The following is a 24,231-nucleotide window of genomic DNA, read 5'->3' on the forward strand; positions in this document are numbered from 1 at the left end:
TCAGTCTTCCCTCACCATGGCTGCCAGGCTCCAGTGTGGAGGGAGTGGAGTTCTTCACAGTCCTGGGGACTGGCTCCTGCTCTCTCACCTGCAGGGGCAGGTGACATGCTGAAGGCTGGGGCCAAGAGCGCTGTCACGGCAAAGGCCAGAGGGACATGAAGACTTGGTCAGAAGCCCAGTGGGAGCCTGAGTGAGCTCCATGGTGTGCCTGCGGTGGAGTTCAGATTTGTAACCCCCAGGCAGGGCCCTGCAAGCGCGCCCTGGGGTGTGAGGTGGGAGTAACACAGCCCAGTCATTTAGACATTTTCTACGGCCAGTGATTTTTCCATTCGATGCTCGCCTGGACACAGGAGGCCCCACGGAGGTGGCACTGTGGCCGCTCCATGCCAAGAGAGGCAGCTGCGGTCCTAGTCTTGGCCTCTGCCCAGGGAACTCGAGTGTTCTGTCCTGGGGTTGAAGGCTGACCCAGTGTAACTTCTCTGATTGGTCATCCTGCCATGGCCAGTGAGCTGGCTGGAGTCCATGTAGGACAGAGTGCCCGGGACGCGGGGAGGGGGACTACAGGGAGGTCCTGGGCCCAGGCACCAGGCACTAAAGAGATCCTTGAGACACCACAGGAGTGTGACTGAAACAGCAAGGGTCCTTTCAATTTCACCTCCCAACCTTGGTGCCTTTGGTTAGGAAAGGGGGCTGGGGGTGGCTGGGGAAAAGTAAGAAAATGTCCCTCCTCCTACCATGCAACAGACCAGCTTCCTCCCCTTCCTGGCTCTAAGCAGAGAAAATAAGACACAGGAACAGGGACAGAGAAGTAATCAAGAGTGACAGAGAAAAACACTGGGAGAAGGGGACACAATATGAAAAACCCAAGGAGAAGGGGTAGTGATCCATGCTGGGAGACCCACCAGTTGATGGAGGGAGGGAAGGGGCTGGGAGAGTAGGAACACAGACCCAAGACAGGATTCTGAGCCTTGCCACCGTGGGGAGGCCAGGCCTGGCTGGGTGAATAGCAGCAGCTGGAAAGACTTCCAGAAAAGTCTTCAAAGTAAATAAAATGATAACACAGTCCCCATCTTTCTTTTCTGTCTGCTGTTAAAGGTCATTGGGTGGAAAGACCCAGTGAATCCCAAGAATGAACAGCTGCAGGGTCAGAGTCCCTGTGCCACGTGGAAAAGGGACGAACCTCTCTCCACAGTAAGGCTGAGTGCTGGGCCTCTCCTCTGCCACATGAGGTGTTTAACCCACGCTGGCTACCTTGTCACCACACAAACAGCTGAGACCCCATGGCTGTTGCCATAACATCCTCAGCTGGAACAGTCTGGGGAGGGGCTGAGGATGCACCCCGCCTGGGAGTGGTCTACTGGGTCTATTCGGATGAGGCTGTCTCCATGCTGGCACTTCCTCCTCTGTCCACGAGCAATGCCTACACATCCCAGTCTCCCCCCTTCCCTGCAGCCACCTAACGTTATCCCACTGCACTCCCTCCCACTGCTAACTGGGACTCCAGTTCACACGGGGACTCGCACCATGTCCAGTCCCTGACCAACAGCATCATCTTCACTGACCCAGCAGCCACATGGGGGCGGGGGGAGCGTGGCTCGAACTAACCCAAAGCAAGACCACTAGAGCCATTTCCTTTTTCTTTCAAATGCAGTTCTTTTCCAACATTGCCTGCAACAGCTTTGGTGCAGAGATCTTTGCGGTGGGGTTGGGGGAGGCACATGGGAAAAAGAAAGGAAAAAACCCAGCCAGTTGCACAAAGCCTTTTCCTGGAAAAGCCCAGGCTCTGAGGTGGTCAGGACTTGTGACTGTCCTCCCCACCACCCACTGGAGGTCCAGCTTTGCTGGTCGAGGCACGAATGGGGATTCATTCCGTTCCCCATGTAAAAGAGCTGTCTGGGAGCAGGAGAATGGTGGCGCGCGCGCGCGCGTGTGTGTGTGTGTGTGTGTGTGTGTGTGTGTGTATATATATATGTATATATATAATAGACTATATTAGAAAATTCTCTATGTATAAATATAAAACACTGGTATCCAAACATGACACCACAGCTAACTAAAGTGCTTGACAGGAGTTGGGCATGTCTAAGTATGTAGGTAAAACTATTCATCCTGAGTACCAGGATGAGGGAGCCAGGAAAGCAAAACCATGGAGGGCCTCCTTGCCCCGTGTGGGTGGGGAGGAAAGCTCGAGCTGCCCCCCACCCACCCCCACCCTGGCCCACAGCTTTCTCAGTCTGTCTGATCACCATCCCAGGTCAACACCATGCCTCATCTCCACTTTGACCCTACTTTTCCCACTGTGCTTCTGTCCATAAGGAGACCAGCACGGATGTGTTGGACACGGGGGAGGCTTGTTCCCACAGGGGAATGTTGGTCAGTCTCTGCCCATAGCTTCCTTCGCCCACAGGGTTGGGAGTGAAGGGACCACTATGTATGCTGCGGGCAGGGGAGGAGGATTATTGTCATCATAATTAATAATTTGAGGAATCAAATGCCATCGCTTCTCTAGGCCAGGCCCTGACTTCTCTCTTCTTGGGCTTCCTGCCTGGGGTGGGGCTGGAGGGAGGATGGGAGGAAGCCTTGGAAGCAGCTGATGGGAAGCTGCCCTTTTATCTGCAAGCCTCAAGCAAAGCATTAGCACCTCCACCATCCCTAAGACCTCTTCCCTACAAAACAAGGCCCATTCTGGTCTCAGACCCACAAAAATGCCACAGGTAAATGGTCACCAGAGCTCCTGGGAGTAGAGGGGCCCCAGAGGGCAGGGAAGAGGCCCCCCCCAGGACACAGTGCTACAAAAATGGGTTGGTGGTTGGAGGTTTGGAGGTAAATGGGCTTGATGAGGATCCAGTCTGGAAAGAAACAACAACAACCACAAATTAGAGGATTAGGGAGAAAAGCTGGAGGCCACAGAAAAGATGCAGCCCAGGATTCCTTTCTCCCCCAAAATTACTGCGGTGAGGGTTGTGGGCAAGTCAGTGAGCAGAGGCGAGTCGGAGAGAGGGAGTGTGGGCCCACTGACTAACCCACTCGCCTTGGCCAGGCAGGGCTTCCATTCCACGCTGCCCTTTTCCAGAAGGATTCTGTCCCGGGTCCTCAGAGAGAGGCCATACCCCACATCGAGGCCGCACTGGCACTCACCATGAAGGGGTTGGTGGATGTCCCAGATGGCTGGCTGAGTTGCCTCTGCCCCAACTTGGCTGATCCTAAGTCACAGAAGGAAGAGCCTGGGAAGCAAGAGCAAAAACTCAGCTGCCATAAGCCTTGCCCCTCACGTTGGTGCTGACCGGGTGCATCTGGCCTCCCTGCAGGGCGGGCACTGCTACCACATACAGTGGCAGCAAGACTGGGCCTTTCTAAAGGCACCTAGGTGGCTCGGTTGGTTGAGCGCGCAACTTCGGCTTGGGTCATGATCTCACGGTTCATGGGTTCAAGCCCCACATTGGGCTTTACGCTGACAGTGAGGAGCCTGCTTAGGATTCTCTCTCTCTTCCTCTCTCTCTGCCCTTCCCCTGCCCATATTCTCTCTCTCTCTCTCTCTCAAAAATAAACATAAAAAAAAAAAAAAGACAGGGCCTTTCTAAAGTCAGGGAATAAGGGTACAGAGCAGTCAGAGGAAACAGGAACACCTGTGGCTTCTCTGGTCCCTCCTACTGGTCCAAAACAGAACTCGCTCAGATGAGTGCCTCCCAAATATTCCTAATCTTCACCCCTCCCCATCTCTGGGGGTAGGAAATGGAGGCAAGAGAGGAAGGTGGGGTTTGAATCCCTTACCATTCTGCTGCTGAGTCATCAAGGTCTGTGGGGGGAACAGCGGTGGTGGGAAGGTGCCGACAAAGGCCCTGGTGGGTGGCACTGTCTGGGGGAAGCCAGGCCCAGCACTGCTCATCCCAAAGCTGGGCCCTGTGGAATGAGGGACATGAAGTTCAGGAGAAGTTCTGGAAGGCAGGCTGGAGAACAGTTCTTCCTAAATCTTTCCAAGATGGGGACATGGGATATAGTTATTCCTTAACCAGAGGTACCCTGCACCAGTACCCTGAGTGAGACCTTCCTCTTCTGTGCAGCCTGGCAAACCTGCCTCTTCCTGTACCCGCAGCTTGCACCATGAAGGGCATGGGTGAGGCACAGAACCGGGGACAGCTTCCTGCTACCTGTCAAATGGCATCAACTAAAGCAAATGATGAGCCCCCTGTGTGCCCAGTTCTCTCAACTATAAAACTGGAACCCTCTCTCCTAGGGCTGCTATGAAAGGCAAATAATGGGTGTAAAGCACTCAGCAATGGGTCAGCTGGCTAGCTGTTATCAATCTGTCTCCCTGGCCTCGAGGTTTCTGAGAACAATGATAACCACAAAATGGCAGGGGGGGGGGTGAGCAGGCCTTGGAAGAGAGAAAAGCTGAGGCTGGGGAGGGATATGGATGTACTAGTTGACAGAAGAGCCAGAGGGCTGGGACCAGGGGAGAGTTGCAGGTGGGATGTAGGAGGGAGAGAGGCTGGGGGCCTGGAACACTGCTCAGGGGCAGAAAAGGAGAGTCGCTGCCATGTTGGTCATTAAACCTTCAGAACCAGCTCAGGTAAGAAGCAGTGTTTCCTGAAATTGATTCTGGGATTTGGGTGCTTCCGATCTTTGCCCACTAGGTGGCCTGAAAATTACACCAGGTCTGGCCTGGTGAAAGGTGAGAGGGGGACTTTCAGGAGAACCACAGCTGCCCAGTGAGGCTGCCTCCACTCCTCCTGACAGTGGGTTGCACTTGTGTGTGTGTGTGTGTGTGTGTGTGTGTGTGTGTGTGTGTGTGTGTGAGAGAGAGAGAGAGAGAGAGAGAGAGAGAGAGAGAGAGAGAGAGAGAGGGGAGAAAGGAATCCCAGCCCTGGAGAGAGCCAGGGCCAGCATACAGTTCGGGGGCTTACCTGTGGCCAGGCCGTCAGGCTGGAACGGGTTGGTGGGAGGCAGCTGGGGGTGAGCAGCAGGCCCTGTGAAAGGGTTGGTGGAGGCTGCTCGGGGTGGCATGGGGTAGAGGTGGGAGAAAGAGAGGGTCAGTCTTTCCTCATTTGGTTAGTAGTGAGATGACAGCACTCATCTAAATCTCAGTGTGCTCTCTTTCCACCCCGCTCCTTGTTTCCTCGTGGCCTTGGATCCCTTTCCCAGGTCTCTGCAGGCAAGACTCACCTCCAAAGGCAAGCCCTGTGCCGCCTCCACCAGCTGTGGCCGACTGGAGCGTGGGGACCTGGCCAGCCACTCCGAAGATGCTGTGACATGAGGAGAGAAGTCATCGTGCAGGACACCCAGGACCAAGGACAGAAGCTGGGCAAAGGACCGGGAGATGGCAAACCCTGTCCTGCCCAGTGGGAGGAGCAGAGCAGGCTGGGAGAGCGAGGTTCTCCTGCCCTAAGGCAGACTCCCTGAGGTCTGAACCTACCTGCCAGGGATACCTCCAGCTGGCACTCCGGGCCCCAGGAGGCTGCCCATATCTGCAAGGCTGTTGGGCTGACTGGCAGGTGCAAGAGGAGAGGCACCAAATGGAGTCACCTGGCTGCTCCCTGGGCAATGACAGGAAATAGAACAGGGAGTGCTCAGTGAGGCAGGAGGGAAGGGGCAGAAGAGATGGAGGTGGAGAGCAGAGGAGAAGCAGCAGAGTGATGGCAAGAGGAGCTGGGTTCTTTGAGCCATTTGGCCCCGGGTTATCCAGTTCAGAGGGCCTTGACTCCCACTGGGAATTCTGGGCCACATGGTACTCAGGCATTCTCAATCTCCCAGGCAGTCAAAGCCGCCACCGCTGAGAGAAAGCAGCTCTTCTGTGTCAGGTCACTGTCCCTGCTGCTCCAGTTTGACTTACAGTTCCCATTTTTTCCCTCAAGATGTGGACATGTCTGTCCTTTCCTCAAACCAGCATTTCCATTTATGGATCAATCACAGGAACGAAGGGGCGGGTAGAGGGGATAGGGGAGGAGCTGCGAAGGGCAGAAAGGCCCAGACATTGGGAGCTGCTTGCTCCTAGAACGTGGAGACCAGTGCCAAACAGAGATCTCCAGCAGTCAGCGAGGGTCCCATTCCCACCAGAGCTACCCCTCTTGGGAGGGCCCCCCCCCCCCCCAGCCAGCCAGGAGCTTAGATCAGGGCTGACTTAAATTCCCCTGCCCTCTCTGGTCATCACATCTAAATAGAAAAAGCACCACGTGGAAGGCTTACAAAACAGCCTGAGGAGCAAGTCCAAGAAATCCTGAGCAATCTCATCTCTTGGGAAGAGGCCTGGGGCCTTGTCATTTGGAGAAAGCCTCTTTATCTGTGTGCCTGTCTCAGCCTGATGCTGGGATCCTGTCAACCACTCTGGGCTGCTGTGAGGGTACAGTGAAGCTGCAAATGGAAAAGGCTTGATCTTTTTGAGTGCTTAGAGACTAGTTCTGAAGGGAAACACACTTTGCATGGTGTTTTCCATGTGATGGTGCTCAGGAATTGTTTGCTGAATGACTGTGTGATAGGCAGAGTGAGGAGAAATGGACTCTAGTTGGGGCCCTACTAGTTGGGCTACTGCTGTGACCTTACCAAGCCATCCTATTTTCCTGAGCCCATTTTTTTCTTGCCCTCTCACAGGGTGTCTGTGAAGATCCCTGAGGTGAGTGAAAGTGTTCTGAAATCTATAAAGCATAACACAGACGTGACAGATTATCATAGCCTCTGATATAAGAAACTATTCCCGGGGTCAAGAAAAACAAGACAAGGTCTCAAAGGAAATGTGGTGGCTGGTTCAGATCGTAAATACAAGTGAACAAGAGCCTCCCCTGGACTCTCAGCTCCAGCCTGCCCACGTGCTCTGCGTCTGCCTTGAACAAGAAGCCCCGCCCGTTGTCCTGCTCGCCCTTCCGGCTTAACGGAACCAGGTCTTCAGACGGGCCTTCCCTGACCTCAGCCTGAGTCAGAGCCTGCTTTACCTCTCGTAACACCTCGCTCTTTGCTTTTGACATCTCTGCAGTGACATGGTTCTGTTTACCTCTGTATCAGCTGTGTTCTCCACTAGACCAGTTCCATTGCCAGGAATTTTCTTACAGATTAGAGAAGTTGCAAATGTGCAAAACATGACACATGCAGGGTTATTAACTGCAGCCCTGTTTAATACCCAAAGACTAAATAGTCATCATTCATCCTAAATAGTCACCAACGTGGGACTAATGAAAATAAGTTATGGTACAGACATAAGCAGGACTATTGTGCGGCCATAAAGAAACGATGAGGAAGCTCTTCATGTGCTGATAAAAAAAAATCTTAGCAGTACTGTTCAGTTAAAAAGTAAACCAGGGTGCAGAACAATATGCATATTATGTCATAAAGTATTTAAAAGAAAAGAGAGAAAGAGAAAACGGGGCAATAAACAAATGAGTAAGTGAAAGCCACAGGCTCCTCTTGGCAGAGACATGGCCGCAGAGAGCAGGGGAGACAGCAGCCGAGCCTGGGTGAGGTTGGGCAATTGGTGCATATTTGTGGGGAAAGGGAAATATTGTGGCAGAGTGGAAAGAGCAGAGGTGAAATTCAGATAAAAAAGCTGATGGACAAGCCCTGTAGAGAGGGGGAAGGAGGAGTAGGTAACCCTCACAAGAGAAGAACCCGCCCCCCTCCCGCACCCAGAGATGAGACGAAGAAGAGAAAGGAAGAGATAAAGACACAAGGCAAGGGAGGACCAGCAAAGCTAGGCTGGTTCTCACATCTGCGTTGTTCCCTGGCCCCCTCAAACCTCAGTCAGGTTTCTCCTAAGTTTGGGGATTTTTTCTGAGGGCCCCAGCGCTATCATGCTCTTCCTTCCCCAACAGGTAAGGGTGTATTTTTGTGAAGGGGACCTTCCCCATTCTGGGCATCTCGGGCTCTGATCGGAGAAGCTGGGTCCAGCAGGGAAGGCAAGTGCCCAGGGCCTGGCGGCTGCGAGGTTCCAAGGACGGGCTGCTTCCTGAGTGCCAGTGCCTGCCTCGGCCCCTCCCTTCTTCAACCCCTGGGCTTTCTACAGTGGGTTTCACACGACTGAGCACACTTGGTGTCAGTCAGTCCTCTCCACTCCACTGGCCGTCGGGAAGGCTGGGAGGCCAGCAGGCTGAGGTGGAATCTTCTGATTCTCAGGGCCGCCCAGGCCTTTTCCTGGGTATGACTCAGGGTATGTGGAATTTCTGAGTGAACACAGTCCCAGTCGTCACTTAGGTCAGACTCTTCGATCCTGCTCTGGGGCCTTCCTGTCAGGGAGCTCCCAGGCGGGGGGAGGCGCTGTCCTTCTGTCCCACAGCCAAGCTGTGCCTCCTTGCGGACACTAGAGGGCAGAGCCGGCCCTGGCTCAGGTGGCCACAATGCTGCACTTTCAGCCCATTCTCAAAAGGGAGGTTGACTTAGGAACACCTGGGCTCTTGCTTGCTTCTTCTACTCCTCCAGAGCCTCACTCCCTGCAGCTGGATTGGTATACACGCCTTCCAGCAGTTTTCCGGGGCAACTGCAGTTTTAGAAACCTCCCTTCTCCTACTCCCCCTCAGAAATATAAAAATACAACCAGGCTTGTCAGAAAGGACACCCACCACTCACCCAATTCTCCCTCCTTCATACCCCATAGCTCTTTATGTCACCCTCACAGAACCTCCTCGTGATCATAGTGCAATCATGGTTAATGGGATCTGCCATCAGTTCTGGCCAAGTCACTGGCCACGTTGAGCCAGTTTCCTCAATTGCAAAATGGAGATCTTGCCTTCCTCATGGAGATGGTATGGGCATGCTCCTAGCAAGGGCGGGAGCCTCGGAAAGGCTGGTTGGCTCTGGCTGGCTGCAGACCGGCTGCTTTCTGAAATGACTGACACTGGACAAAAGTTCATCCCAGGTGCGGCCAGGGAGGGGGCGCAGGGGCTGGCTCCTTCTTTCTCTCCTTTAAAGGTTGGCTCTAAGTTCTTTCTTTAAAGCAACTGATTGAGAGGAATGCATTTCTGAGCGGACCAATTTATAACCACCTTATACAGGCTGTTTCCTTTTGGGCTCTCATTCCCAGGAACACTTCCCTCTTGCTACACTAAATATTTTTGTACCAATTTACATTCTTACTGAGAGTTTCCCCACATGGTACCCGCCATTATCAATCTTTAAAATTCTTCGGGATATAATGTGTGGAATTATTATCTTACCCTGATTTGCATGTTCTCTAACTACTCAGGCTGGGAACATTTTCATGTTTTTTTTTTTTCTGGGTATTATCTGCTTGTTTCCCTTGCTCATTATCCTATTCTTTCTTACTGATAGGAGTTTTTAAAAACACATGATGGTTGTTAGCTCTTTGTCTGTTTTCCATATTGTGATTATCTTTTCCCTGTTTCATGCCTTAAGCTTGGGCTTGGAGAATGCCCCGCATCCAGCTTTGTGCTGATGGCACAGAGACTGCTTGGGATTCTTTCTCTTTCCCTCTCTCTCTGCCCCTCCCCTGCTCGTGCTCTCTCTCTCTCTCTCTCTCTCAAAAAAAAAAAAATTTATGTGGTGTCTCCTAGCCCATGGTCCAATTATAAAATGGTTCTGTGTTTGAAAATTCTTTTGATTACAAAGTTCTACTTATATTTATTAGGTCAAACTTGTTAAAGTGTTACTCAAATGGCCTACTTTCTTCCTTATTTGTCTATCTACTTTATCTATTAAAATCTGTGAGTCTACTATTGGCTCCTCGATGTTGCTCTATTAGATTATCACTGTGTCTAATAGTTTTTGGTTTATGACTTTCAAGGCTACCCTGGTCAGGTACTGTATGTTTGTAATGTGAGAATGTCCTGTGAATTTTAACTTTTATCGATATAAAATGTCTCTCCTTGTCTCATTCAAAAAAATAAAAATAAAATAAAATAGAAACAAAAAGCAACCAGACAATTCGCGGTGGCACAGTGGGAAGGCTGTGGGCAGAGTGAGAGTCCGAGTCTGGGCTCTGGGCCGAGCTCTGCCATGCTGTGGGCTGCAGGGCCGGGAAACCGCCGGACTGCTTCATCTGTAAAATGGCTAAATTTGAAGGGCTCCTTCCAGACCGCAAAGCTCTCGGCTCAGAGGACCTAAGACAGGCTTCTACCTCGGGTAGGCTGTGGGGTGGGAAGAGTAACTCACCAAAGCTGTAACTTCCAGTGAGCATCCGACTGGCTGGCAGTGAGGGTGGAGAAGGGGGAAGGGCGGGTAGGTAGGGGAAGGGAGAAAGAGAGCGTCAATCACTGGCTTTCCCTAGAGATCAAGTCTTTACAGCACTCTGGCTGCCCTCCCCTGTGTCCAGGATGTGCAGTGGTATGGGCCAGCCCCAAGGCTATGAGGACTTGATGTCTGGGGACTTAGGGAGGAACCAGATGCTTTAGGGCAGCTGCCTTTAGGGTCTCTTTCAATGGCTAAACAACACAACACAGTTTATAGGCTTCCAATCTAACAGGGATGGGTGAATGTCTGGAGACTACCTTAGACTTTGACCCAGCCCTTGCACTTTGGGCAGTACACAACATGGGCCTTCAGAGCACACTAGAGAAAAAGTCATGTCCATTCTTGACTTTTCGAGGACCGGGGACTCCTGAACTTCCTGGTTCTGACCTCCTACGCACACCCCGCATGACTCCTGCTGCAATTCAGCTGCTCTCCTTACATGACAAAATGGAGAAGGGCCCCTCTTCCTGGCAAGAATCTCATCAGACCCCTGTCTTCCTTTCCCAGAGCTTCTCCTTTTCATCCTCTGTCTCCTTTGCCTAGTTCTCTAAGTTGGTGCAGATGCGAATGAAGGGTGATGCATGGACATGGAAGACTGAACGTAGTTGGACCAGAGAAGGGGACCTGGAGAGAGCCGGGCAGAGTTTACCTGTGGGTGTTTGCTGGGCTTGGAACGGGCCTTGGCCAGCTGGAGGAATGCTTCCAAACGCAGAAGAGCCAGGGCTACTGCCAAAGGCATCGAAGTTGGCAAAGCCTCCATGGGAAGGTGTCTGGCCTACAGGTGGAGGGGATATAAACGCTGTATTTATAAAATGTACATATAACCGATACACACTAATTCTAAAGGCCAAAGGCCACTGATGGGACATCTGCCTTTCTACAGGGTCCTCTTCAGGGAGAGATGGCAGGGGCCTGGTCAGATGGCAGGGGCCTGGTCAGAGGTCAGAGGCCTCCAGGTTCACTCCCTGCCATCTTTTATCCTTACTCCATGAGGCATTTTTATTTTCGTCAGGGCCTAGATCAGGCTGAATCATGTGGGGAAAAAAATTGGTTTTAGTGGGAGAAGGGGCTTGAAAAGAAAAATGGAAACCACTTTATTCAACCATCTGTTGGCTATTGCTGATCTTTGGGAAGAGGGCAGGGGAGATGGAACACAAGATAATCCCCCTGCCCCCGTTTTAACAGAAAAAGAAAGTAATTAAAAGGCTACTTCCAGTGCTCTAAAAGGAAGTGCTAGGGGCGCCTGGGTGGCTCAGCCGGTTGGGCCTCCGACTTCGGCTCAGGTCAGATCTCACGTTCGTGGGTTCGAGCCCCGCGTCAGGCTCTGTGCTGACAGCTAGCTCAGAGCCTGGAGCCTGTTTCAGATGCTGTGTCTCCCTCTCTCTCTGACCCTCCCCCTCTCATGCTCTGTCTCTTCTGTATCAAAAATAAATAAAGCATTAAAAAAAACTTTAAAAAAAAATAAAAAAATAAAAGGAAGTGCTAGGAGTCCCCAAGTGTAATGTTTTCTAGTCAAACGTGCACACATAATCCCGGCCATACTCATTTGACCCTGACCTTCCCACCCCTGATGCTCCAGAATTACCATCACAGTCATTTGTATGAGGTGAGCTAGACCCAGGTGAAACCTGGTCACCAAGGGCGTGAATTCTTTGTGTCCTGTGTTGCAAGAATGGTGCCATCCCAAGTCCCACTTACCCCCAAAGGCTGGGAATGCAGCAAAAGCTGGTGCCACCTGGGGAGCAGCGAAGGGGTCTCCACCGATGTCAGCCAGCAGGTCAGTACTGGCCTTCTTGACCGAGGAGTGGGGAGGTGGCTGGGAGCCCCGGGGCTGGGATGTCCGAGGCTGAGACTGACTGACAGACTTGAGAGGAGAAGGCATGACATAGAGCACTTGGAGTCTAAGACAAGACCCGGCCCCTACATGGCTCCCTAGGCTGCCCCCAGATGGTTAAGTGGAGGGAGAAGAGAGGAAGAAACTGCCCTCAACTGACAGACTTTCCCAGGCAGAAGCAGCCTTAGCCCCTCACATACCTAAGTCCTCTGTCTTCTCAATACACCAGTGCCCAGAGCCATACATTTTAGAGCCCGTCAGTGAAGGTAACCCTGAGACACGCAGGGATGTGGCCAACAGTCCCTCTGGACCTGGTGCCCGGGCAATGTCCCAGCCCCGTCTGTGTTTCTCTGGAGCAATGATCAGGTTTGAAGCCGATACTTTGACTTCCCTAAATATCACTTCCTGTTGGGTGATATTCCTGCAGGTCTTTCTTCCAAAACATAGGAGTCCAAGGGGAGTCTAAGACGTGGGTAACAGCAGGGCTGAGAACCAACTCCCATCTCCCATACTGCTGTCTGCTAAGTCCAAGGGATAAGATTTAGAAAACCGACAGCCCTGTCTCCCAAACACCCAACTAGTCTCGGAGAGCACATCTGAGAGTTACCTGGCTAGAGGCGGAGGCAGCAGCAGAGAGAGATGGCACGGGATCCCCCAGGAGAGTCCGCAGGGGCTTCCCTTCCGGGACGGAGCCCTGGATGGGGGTGGAGGCACTGCCTTTGGTATAAGTGGGCCCCTTGACTTGGTCTGGGGGGACATACCTTTGGGAAAGAATAGTCAGGCTGAAAGGAGGGGGTGACATCATGGGCCATGCTCAGCTTAGGCACCCAGGAGGCGCAGGTGACAGAAGTCCAAGTCCCTTCTCCTTGTCCCCCTAGTTCTCTTTTTTGAACCGAAGGGAATTTAGTAACTCAGCAAAGTTCTGCCCATCTTGAGATGCCCATCAGATGCTCATTCTTTTCTGACTTGTGCCTGTTTTTCTCTCCTTTCTTCTTTCTCTTTCTGACATTGAACCATCTGGGTTTCAAGTAATAACCCCTCAATAATGTTGCTGGCCAGGCAATCCTATTTTCCAACTTCCTTTTATTTCCCAGGTGTGTCTGCAGTTTCCTCCTTCTCAGCTCCACAGAAAAGTTTCTACCACCTCATCTTCTAAGTGCTCACAATCTATCCTGCCAGCTCCTGCTACTTCTGGTAAAATCCCCTCCACTTCAGTGTATGTGGTCTTTTACTCTGGAAGTATCTTCTTTAACCAGAGGACACCCTAGGAGGGACTCCAAAATGCTGTTAGGTCCACAAAAATCCCCTTGCTGTCTGCGTTCTCTTCTCTGCCCTATAGTTGCCCCCCCAACATGCACACAGCCCTGAGATCAGATGCTAGGAAGTGCCACCTGGGGAGAGAAAAGGCAAGGGAGAAGAGAGATGCTGTTTTTGTCACCAGGAAAACAGAACACACTGATAAATCATGGATGAAATGATAGGGTAAAAGCACAAAACTCTAGGACATGCTTCCAGCTGCCTCTCTGCATCTATGGCCCCAGCTGAGCTATAAACCTGACCCACAGCCCCACAGGTCCAGCACCCCCTCCAAGCAGTCTAATGTCTCCTCAAAAGAGGGGCATCAAATCTATAAGGGTAGTGACTGGGAACAAGTTGTCCTTTTAGGAAGCTTTATTACTTTGAAGTCAGATTTGGGCCCTAACTGACTCTGGGCAGAACACACTCAACCCAAGTCTGGCCTCTTGAGAGAAGCCCCAGTTCAAGTTTGGAAACTGGCCTGTCAAACAAGGAAGGTCTTGGATATGTGTCTCCATAGCAATCTCTTTCCTCCTCCTTACCATCTCTTCTTCTCGTATTTTTCCTGGAGAAACTCCTTCACCTTCTGAGGATCTCTGGAATCTGGTATTAATGATGTCTGAGCATCAAAAAGACCCAGCCAAATCTTCCTGCAAACCTAAAGGAATGGAGTCAGGTGGCAGAGGAGTTCAGGCAGAAAGCACAAAATGGGAATCATACCACTTCCAAGGTATTCATCAATACATATTTATTGAGCACGTACACAGGGTGAGAATCTGGTGTACCTACAAAGCAGACATGATCCCTGTCCTCACAGAGCTGACCATCTAATGGGGAGGTCATGCCTTAGATAAATAAAAATAGGTTTATCATTATATATGATGACACATCTCATATAAGAAAATAAAGGGCCATGAGAATTATGGGGCACTAAATCTGGATGGGGGTGGGGTCAGGGATAACTTTCAGAGCTGTGGCTTCTAGAGTACCCTCCAGAGGCCTTCCCTTGTTTGCACCCTCCATGTAAGCCAATCGCCTGCAAGCTAACACCAAGGACAGCATCTTCCGACCAGCAGATTTAGCTGGGGAAGGGGTTTAACCCACTTTCAAGTACATGACATGAACTTAAACCCAGGGTGCTGAGGCTCAGGTCGGGAGAGCTCACTCCAGGAGATCTGACTCAGAGGGGCCGGCCCAGGCAACTCTGAATGCTCATCGGTGTGCAGCTCTAAATGTCAAGGGACAGTTTTCCTTGTGAGTGCCCAGGGTCACCCCCTACACAGGTTTTGCTCCTTCTTGTTTCCTCAAACAAGGGCCTAGACAAATCACAATTTGTATAACTAAGATTCCATGACTACATAAATATATGTAAGATAAGATACCTTTTAGTCTAAAAAATAAAAGAAACTCGACCAAAAAAAGAAGGCTGTAGTGTTTTTCTATAATCTGGAGGCAAAGCTCCCCCCAGCCAATAGGGCAGCTACAGCAGGAACCATTCTGTCAGTGGTAGCTCACCTCATTTCCACGGGATTGCAGGAATACTACTTCAGGCTCCGTGAAAGTTGTCATGGAGATGGACTTGACTCGGTGAGGGGGGTTCAGGCCTCTCCTGTGGGAGACAAAGAGGAGGAGAAGTACAATGCAGTTAGCGCTGCAGGTCTGTTTATGGGAGGAGGGGGAGGGAGAAAGGATAAAACAACACATAAATTAAGTTCAGGTAGAATTCCCTGACTGAAGCTACTTCCTAATTCAAGGAAAGAAGGAAAGCAAGAATGTTTGGGAGGCTTTTACTGAGAGACAGGGATGACAGAGTCCAGAATGTGTTGTGATCCAAGTCATTCTGGAGAGGAAGGCAGAGTCTGCCCCCAGAAGCTTTCCCTACCTTGACAATGTTCCGTGTTCAAACCGCAGGCTGGGAGGTACTTCTGGGAACTCAGAGATGCTCCCACTTCCCATTTCCTGTTTTACTTCTGTTTTGATTTTTTTTTTAAGTTTATTTCTTTATTTTTGCGAGACAGAGAGACAGAGCATGAGTAGGGGAGGGGCAGAGAGAGAGAGGGAGACACAGAATCTGAAGCACGCTCCAGGCTCCGAGCTCTCAGCACAGAGCCTGACACGGGGCTTGAACTCACAAACAGAACCGTGAGATCATGACCTGAGCCAAAGTCGGATGCTTAACCGACTGAGCCACCCAGGAGCCCCTTACCTCTGTTTTAGACCTGGCCACCCCTCCTCTTTGTCTAGACAGAAAGTGTGGTGGTAGAGATGGAAAGGGTCCTTCTCTTTCAGGAAGAGATCTCTGAGAAAAGAAATAGTCCAGAATCTGGGTTATTTCTTAAATTAAATTTATTAAAATAAATAAAAATTAAAAAAATTTAACACTTTAATTTATTTTTGATAGACAGAGAGTGAAAGGGGAAGGGGGAGAGAAAGAGGGAGACACAGAATCCAAAACTGGCCCCAGGCTCTGAGCTTTAAGTGCAGAGCCCAATGCGGGGCAAGGGGCTCTGGGCCTGTGCAAGATCGTGACCTGAGCCGAAGCCAGGCACTTAACATGCTGAGCCACCCAGGCGCCCCCTAGATCTTTCAACGAAGCAGGAGGAAGTCAGGTTCCACCATGAGACAGGAGATTGGCAGGAGTTGGGAACATATATCCTGTAGTGATGCTTTTGTGTTTAGCTCTGTGTGTTCTGTTAACTCTCTGGAAGTCTAGTTCTGCCCACGGAAGCCCTGTGGAGACTGCAGTAGACAAGAAGGCTTCCTTGTCCCCACTCAGCTGCCCTCCGGAGTGTTCTAACAAGAGAAACTTGGCGCTAAGCCAGGTTCCCCTTTCCCTTGAGTTTTACTCTGGTGTAGACCTACGACACTCATCAGATGAAGACAAAACTGGCCAAACCAAAACAAATAAACCAGACCCTAGGACCATGATGTAAAAGAGCACAGGCACATGCAGGAAAGACAGTCTCAACTGACGAGGCCTCTTCAGACTTTTAGTCCCCTGGAAAAAATGGGCAAATCAAGATGGGAAAATAAAAGTAACTCTAGAATAAGGTCCTGGTTGATGCCATCAGGAAAACAAAAAGGGAAGTAAGAGGTAACACAATTTACCAAATGGAAATCCTAGAGAAAAGTGGGGAGAACACACGTTCACGCTTATGCGTGCACACGCAGAATAAAGGTGTCCTTGCAAGTCTAGAAGAATGGCAGTATACGTGTCAGTGTCCACAATGGCAGTGGGGTGGGCGGACACAGAGGTGACACAGTACAGAGTGAACAGTGAAGGGCGCAGCCCCTCTGTATGATAAATTACTGATTATGGGACTCTAACAAAGGACAGGACACTGAAGGCCACAATTGAAGGCGGTTTCAGCAATTCTGCTGCTAGACTTTTAAGTAAAGGGTCTCAAAGTACTCCTTTAAAAGACAATATCAAAGAGGACTGATGCCCCAAGGAAAGATTAAAGCAGTGAAATCCAAAAGCAAGGCTTTGTAACTATAAGTCAAACAACAGTTCTTAAACTTGATCTGCCCTGAAGACTCTTCTAATCACATTTCAGAGATATTCCACTTTTCTCCCTCAAAGCTTCTCTTACTAATGGCCTTGTTTTGTGTCCAGACAGCCTTTTACATCCTTTCCCTTGCCCTTGCTCACCTTAATCTCTAGGCCCTTCCCTCTCAGAATGGCAGACTGCTCTGAGGTCTAGCCAGAACAGATCTCTCCCTCCTTATAATCCCAGCCCCACCTCCCACTAACAAATATCTGCTTTGCCAAAACACAAGGTATTATGGTAAGCACTTTGGGAGATACAACAGGGCAGCTGTTTATCACTATATGTCATATATATCATATAGGACGAAGTCCTTGATACCAGGAGCTTGCTTACAAGGCCCCAAGGAGCCTGGACAAAGATACTTCTCAACACAGTTGGGTGCCATTCAGGCATTCACAGTCTGATCAGGACGAAGCAGTGGGGGAAGGAAGAGAAATGTTCCTGGGAAAAGTAAAATGTATTATGTTGACACTAGAAAAACAGATTCTAAGCCTATCACAAAAAGGTCATTGACATTTCCTGAAAGGACAACCAGGAACTGTTAGCAAGTGTAAACAGGGAGGTGTGCTTCCTTGTAGGGGGAAGGCGAGGGACTTGACTCACTCATCTGTCTATAGGGGATGATTAGAACAACAGAACTTCCTATGGCTGAGCTTGGATTGGAGGGGTTTTGGGCGGGGGACGGAAGACAGGATGAAGGGAAAGCAGAGAAAATAAGTGATTTAGGTGTTTTGGGCCAAATGAATCTGAGGGAACAGGATGTTTCCATAGCACAGTACAAAAAGCCCTGCTCTGACCTTGATGTCTGTAGACTGGATTATGTATAACTAGAGCCACAGTTTGGGGGCAGGGAAAATTCTCTACAACGCAACACTCTGCAGCCCAGGAAGAAAGAGGACCTAGTTACATGGCCTATGAGTCAGAGCATTTGTTTCTGAATCAGAGAGAGGCCATTGCTGGCTGACAGAAGCAATTTAGAAACAAGAGCCCCCGTGCTCCCAGTAGCTGCAATCAAATGATCTGGGCGTACTGGGTCTCCCTGGGGTCATTGCAGGGTCATGCAAGGGGCCAGATCTGAGTCACTGGCCTGGGATCAAACAGACCCAACTCTCCAACTTGCACCAGTCTCCCCAACGTGACTCTCAGGTTCTCCCCAAAAGAAGGGAGAGCTGGAAGGAGACACTGCCCTTTGGTTATCACAGCAAATCCGTTCTGTTATTTCTAACCAGGAGGTGCTGGGGAAACAGAGATAAACTTATTTGCCCAGAATAGGGCATGTTTTTCCAACCGAGAGCAAGTACATTACTAGGACGCAAGCCTCAGCCCCGTCATGACGCCTTCTTCAACTTCAGTTTCTCTTTCACAGGGCACCTGACCAGCATTTGAAGTGCTCTGAATTACTGGCAGTGAAGTGACTTGCAGGGACCCGAAAGCCCGCCCAGTTCTTTCTCCTTGCCTCTCTCTCCCTTCCCTTTGATTCTATCAAGCATGCTACTATTTCTACAAATACCACACCTTTTATTTTTCTGTGATCCTCACCCTCACAATGGCCCATATTTTGCTTCTGTCTTGCTTCATGAAAGTCTCGAACCTGCTCAGCTGCTCAGATAAGAAGGTTCTGTCAGGTTAACAATGGAAAAAAACAGTTCCACCCAGAACCCAAGTTCTTTCATTTGTGCCAGATTTGGACTTGGGAACTCCTAACTTCTGAATATTTCTTGTTCAAATTCATACACCCCAGAGGGGGTTTCTTTTCTCCTGGGATTCCAGTCCTCTCCCTCTGGGCAGGGTTCAGTGAAACTACTGCAGTTCTTGGACCCAAACATCACCCAAAAGAGTCCCTATTAGAGAGTCTTACTAGTCCCTAATAGGAAGGCTCCCCTATTACCCTCCTCCAGGCTCAATTTCACTAGTTTTAGGAAACTTCTTCCTAATCTAAAATCCCCACCTCAGGCCATTTCCTGTAGTTCTTCCTTAGTGACAATGACAAACAGCTGTCCACTCGTGTAGAGCCACACAGAATCCTCTGCCTTCCTCTTCAGGCTTATTCTCAATCCTTTTACATCGTTTCCCCTTCTTCTTATGTCTTTGGATGGAAGGTGAGGTGGGAGGGGATGAAGGGATGGGATATATCTACCTCTCTAACCCAGACGGATGGAAAAGTACTGAATTATTTAACACCACACTATGCCTTTTCTTCCGTGGAGATAAAAGTGCTTCAACTAGGGGCACCTGGGTGGCTCTGTCGGTTAAGTGTCTGGCTCTTGATTTTGGCTCAGGCCGTCATCTCACAGTTTGTGAGTCTGAGCCCTGCATCGAGCTCTGCACTGACAGCATGGAGACTGCTTGGGCTTCTATCTCCCTCTCTCTCTCTCTCAGAATAAATAAATAGACATTAAGAAAAACTGGTTCAACTAGGAACCACTACTAGCAAGCTAGATGGGGAAACTAAGGCACAAGGAGGTCAGGAACTTGTCACAAACAGAGCTGTCAAGGACGTCTCCTGGTACCCAACCCACAGCTCTGTCCACCTGAATCCTGACTTAATCCCATTACTGGAATAAAGTTGTGTAGAAGGAGGGAGACAAGTATCTATTACTGAGACCAGAAGGTCAATGGATTAAAAAGTATGGACCCAAACAGCCAGGTTGGGGAAGCGTGCCACATGTTTTGTTGAAAAAATTAGGTGTTAAAGGCAGTGTCCGTCCCTGACGTTAGAGACATTTCAGGCCTCAAGATCTATTTTCTTCTAAAGAAAAGTGGTTTATCCATTGAGGCATCCAGTCAAACCAGAACAAGAAAACACATTTAAGGCACTGCTTTGGAAAAATCACTTTTTAGCAGCAACCTTTACCCCATCCTAGCTTCATTCTCTGTAGGAGAGTTAGACACAACTAAACAAACAAGTGTATGTGTATGTTGGGGAAATGAGAAGTATCTATATCTAGGTTAAGGAAACTAGGTATTGGATGAAAACCAAATGAGTAAAACTAGGTCAAATTTGGGACCTACAATTGTGGCAGCATGTATATAAATTTAGAAACAGCAAAAACTAGCAGCTTCTCTCTCAGTCCCTCACACCAACGCTGTGGTTTTCTGCTCGAGCTGAGAAAATATTTCTCATTAAAAAAGAAAAGGAGAATGAGCTTACACATGTAGCAATGAAGCCACAGTCATACCCACTCACCACTATTAAAATCAAAGTTTTTCTCCAGATCCTGGGAAATTCAACTTTGGCTGGAACAGTCAACTTTGCTACCTCAGCTCGTGTAGCCAGCTGGGAGCTCGGGTGATTGTGCACACTGTCCCCAGAATATTCCATTCCCCAAAGATGTGGAATATTTGTAACACACTCAGCAGAAAGCTGGCTTTCAAAATAAAGCCAGTTGCCCTGTCTCCTTTCTCTGGCTGTGGTTTTAAGTGTGGTACTTGAATTTCCCCCCTTCAATACCCTCATCTTTTTAAATAAAGAATATACTCTTCTCGGGGCACCTGGGTGGTTCAGTCAGTTAAGCGTCCAGCTTCAGCTCAGGTCATGATCTCATGGTTCATGGGTTCGAGCCCCACGTCAGGTTCTGTGCTGACAGCTAGCTCAGAGCCTGGAGCCTGCATCGGATTCTGTGTCTACCTCTCTCTTTCTGACTGTCCCCTGCTTGAGCTGTCTCTGTCTCTCAAAAAATAAATTAAAAAACATTAAAAATATATATATACTCTTCTCATCATCATACCGCAACGTGAGCTCCCATCACTCTCCAGCCCATGCTACTCCACAGCACTTATTACTACCTGTGTTTATATATTCAATGATTGATTTCGAGTCCATGGTCTCCACTATGATATAAGCTACATGAAGATGGGTACTTCGTCAATTTTGTGCACTGCCATATCTCCAGTGCCTAAAACCGTGTCTGGGGGCTTGGCAGGCACTCCATAAATACGTGTTGCCAGACTGACTGAATGAATGTGCTGCTTCCACATTTTTCACTTCCCAGTACCACAAAATCCTAATCTGTGGGCAATCAACCATGTGGATTTAAGATGTGAACTGGTGTATGTGTCACTGGGGAGCCATGCCCCTTTGCTGCCTGATGAACTGTGTGTGTCCCCGCTTCACTCTGCAGCTGGCAGTAAGCATCCCTCATCTCATACATTCTATTTACGGCTCACCTGCCCGCTCCCAGCCCTTCCCAAGGTCCATCAGAGGGCACAGGTGATACTTTGCGAAGGCCCTTTTATTATAATGTTCCTATGCTCTGCCCTACTTAGTTGATGCTAATTAGAACTCCAATCAGCAAATGAGAAGTACCATCAGAACCCAGGCAGTCACAGCCAGGGAAATTACAGCATTGTTGTAGAAGTTTCTTCTGATATTTCTCTCCTCATAATCTCCACATGGCTTCAGTTCAGACTCATTTATTGGCCCAGCCTCTTGATCCTCCACTGAAAAACCAACAATAATGAGTCCAGGGGAAAAGTGGTAAAGTTCTGCAAGTGGTGCACTGATATTTAAGGAGTTAACTGTTCCAGCAAAAGCAAATCAGGTTTTTAATGTGTGCCAGATCCCCTGACCCTCCTTCTGTCCTGATTGAGGGAATCCTCATTATAGAAGGGAAATGTTATCTATGGGAGACTTTAAACCAAGATCTGTAAAATAATGATAATGGTGTCAGCCCTCCCATTTAGTCAGTGATTTATCTTTTGTGCTGCACAGCTAGCTGTGGGAATGAATTAACACTGTTTCCAAACATTTTCTTCCTAGGACCTAGACTCTGATATACCATCAATTTTTTTCCCCCTGCTTCCAGACTCTGTGTAATCAGATTTTCCTTTTCGTAACAGGATCTTCAGGAATCTGTTCTTTCTCTTCCTGCGATAAACATTCCTAAACATTGCTCCTACTCGTCCAGTCTCAAGTCTTTCCTTTTGCTTCCTTTAAGTCTCTATCTTTTGACACATTTCTATTTGGGTTCTAATCATCATCCCAAGAGCCATAATGGCTTTCACGAACACCAAAGTCATAACACACAAGTGAGGTTGATGAGAACACAGAAGTTTGGCAAAGGAGGGAACACCCAAACTGAAATAATTCTACTGGATCTTAGGAGACCTAGATCTTCATTTCTGGTCTGCTATTATCATAACTGATATCCAACAAGAAATGCTGAGAACGGCAACTCCCATGTGGCAGGGGATAAATTACTAAACCTCTCTTTGCTTCTGTTCTCCCATCTGTCATCTAAGAACAATACTGCTCCTGAAAGTATAAGAAGGAACAAGGAAAGCACCCCTTGCTAAATCTGAAACCAACCAACCAACCAACCAAACCAATGTATTAAAACAATCTAAGCAAGTCAAATTAAATCCCTTGATAAGCTCATTAAAAAAAGAGAGATACAGGCTTGGTGTCAATGCTAACCAGGCACCTAACCAAATAATTCCCTATGGGGAAAAAAGAACCTTACTCTATAACCAGAAATCTGGCCTAGAACTGTGGCTCTAAATGAGCTCAGGCATGACCAAATAGAGTGCCAGTGCCAAGCGTAGCACTGCAGATTACACAACAAAACTCCCCCAAATCTACAAAGAGTTGCCAGATGCTACTCCCAGGATCAAGCCACGGCAACAAGAAGCTTAAAGGTGCAAATTATTACACTTAAGGATGGTTCATCCAGATCCCCAAACCTTTGGAAAAATTAAGCTCTTTAACAGGGCGACCCACCAGCTCCCATCTCTTAAAATTTATAGGGTATCTACTTCTGGGTAGCATCCCAAAGCCCCGCGACATTAGAGCCTGCCCCTGAACGCTGGAACATGGTTCCTTACCTGTCACCATCTCTGTGTGGTCAAGCTGGGGTAACTTGCCTATTTTAAATTGGTTTCTTCATCTCACAGGCCAGGATGGGCACAAGTCAAAAGTATGCCTTCATGTAGGGCCCAGCTCACTCTACCTCTTTCCTTCTTGCCTCCCCCCACCCCATAAAGTTCCCTTGAAAGGTGGGTGTCATTCTCTGGCCCTTTAAGTCTCTAACCACCTTCTCTTCCATTCTCCTCACTTTCGATTCGCCTCCCCTTCCTTAGGGAGTTTCTCCCTTCTTCTCCAGTGTCCTTCCTTTCTCCTGCAACGCGACTCCAATCATGTCTCTTCTCCCCTCCCAATTTCCCTTCCCTATGACTCCTCTGCATCAGGGGACCCTCTCGGCACACCAGGCGCGTCCCCAGGCCTCCCTGCAGCCACTATCTCAGCTCTGGCTCTGTCCCTTCGCCCCAGATCTCCGCTGTCACCAACGCCGACTCTCCGCTGTCCCTTCCTGGTCCTCCCTCCTCCCCACCCTCCGCGCCAGTCCACTCACAGGAGGCCTGAGCAGGTGGTGCAGACGAAGCTGCCCACGGTGATATCCACGTAGGTGACCCCGCGCTGGGCGCACTCGAAGCAGTGGCGGTTCCCGGCCTGGCTGCAGCCGCCCAACTCCCGCACCCGGCGACACCACACCTCCGAGGCCGCCTCCGCTTCCGCCTTTCCCCCGCTGACCCCGCCACCCGGGCCTGGACCCTTCTTCGCCGCCATCACCATGGCTGCCTGCTCCCTTGGATCTCCTCCCCGCAAGTCAGAAACCGTCCTTTCAACTACAACCGCCTTCCCGCCTCCTCAGCCTCCTCAGCCTCCTCCGCACGCCTGGCTCCCCTGACAGAAGCTAGGGAGCCGGCGACGTCCGCTCGAGACTCCTCAACCCCTTGCCTCGCCTATTCTCCACGCTGATTGGTTATCCTCCTCCCACCTCCTCACTCTGATTGGCCCGACTTTGGACGGTCTTGGGTTGCGGAAGCCGCCAACACCACGCCCCACCGCCTTCACCCTCAGGCCTTTCCCATTGGCCCTCAGAGACCCTGCCGCTAGAGCTGTGCGTGCCCTCTCCCTGTCCCCGCCCCCTCTCGCCACTGCCTCCACGGCGGCCCGCCTCCCAGATTCGATTGGTGAGTCCTCGGAACTCGAACTCTGACGTTAACTCTGATTGGCTGCCGAGGCTGCAAAGTTAGCGCGCAAGAAAGAGTAAGTGTCTCGCGCGTGCGTAGCCCTGGTCCTCCCGGCTGATGACGTTAATTCCCGCCAAATTTCAAAGGCCTAGCCTCCGCTTGACTGTGCAGAAAGGTACGAAAAGCATAATGAAGTGGCACATGAGGGACCGAGGGGAGGAGGAAAAGAAGGGAGCTCTCAGAGGAAGGGAGGAAGGAGAGGGAGTGCTTTATAAGTGCTATTTCATTCACTCCTACCTTGTGCCATAAGAAATCTCATTTTACAGAGAGTTTTCATTATACAACTTGCCATGGGTGACACAACTGGTGCATAGCCCAGCCAGGATTCTGATCTGAGTCGTCTGACTTTAG

At 49.8% G+C, this 24,231-nt stretch overlaps 1 protein-coding gene across 2 annotated transcripts; it reads right to left on the reverse strand.

Annotated features, from left to right (window-relative positions):
• Nucleotides 1-1,624: 1,624 nt before the first annotated feature.
• AGFG2 (ArfGAP with FG repeats 2) lies at nucleotides 1,625-23,593 on the reverse strand. 2 transcript variants are annotated; one of them, XM_029947886.1, is made up of 13 exons: nucleotides 23,199-23,593; nucleotides 14,813-14,906; nucleotides 13,840-13,955; nucleotides 12,609-12,762; nucleotides 11,866-12,031; nucleotides 10,817-10,942; nucleotides 10,090-10,122; nucleotides 5,414-5,534; nucleotides 5,164-5,243; nucleotides 4,905-4,988; nucleotides 3,772-3,900; nucleotides 3,139-3,224; nucleotides 1,625-2,849 (listed from the first exon to the last, which is right to left on the reverse strand). In XM_029947886.1, exons 1-13 carry the CDS (start codon nucleotides 23,417-23,419, stop codon nucleotides 2,790-2,792), a joined length of 1,470 nt encoding a protein of 489 aa, XP_029803746.1. In that variant the 5' UTR covers nucleotides 23,420-23,593; the 3' UTR covers nucleotides 1,625-2,789. The 2 variants fall into 2 exon arrangements, with proteins under 2 accessions (XP_029803746.1, XP_029803747.1); XM_029947887.1 differs by lacking the exon at nucleotides 10,090-10,122.
• Nucleotides 23,594-24,231: the final 638 nt, after the last annotated feature.

The sequence above is a fragment of the Suricata suricatta genome, chromosome 8 (assembly GCF_006229205.1).
Source record: "Suricata suricatta isolate VVHF042 chromosome 8, meerkat_22Aug2017_6uvM2_HiC, whole genome shotgun sequence".
NCBI classification, from domain to species: domain Eukaryota; kingdom Metazoa; phylum Chordata; class Mammalia; order Carnivora; family Herpestidae; genus Suricata; species Suricata suricatta.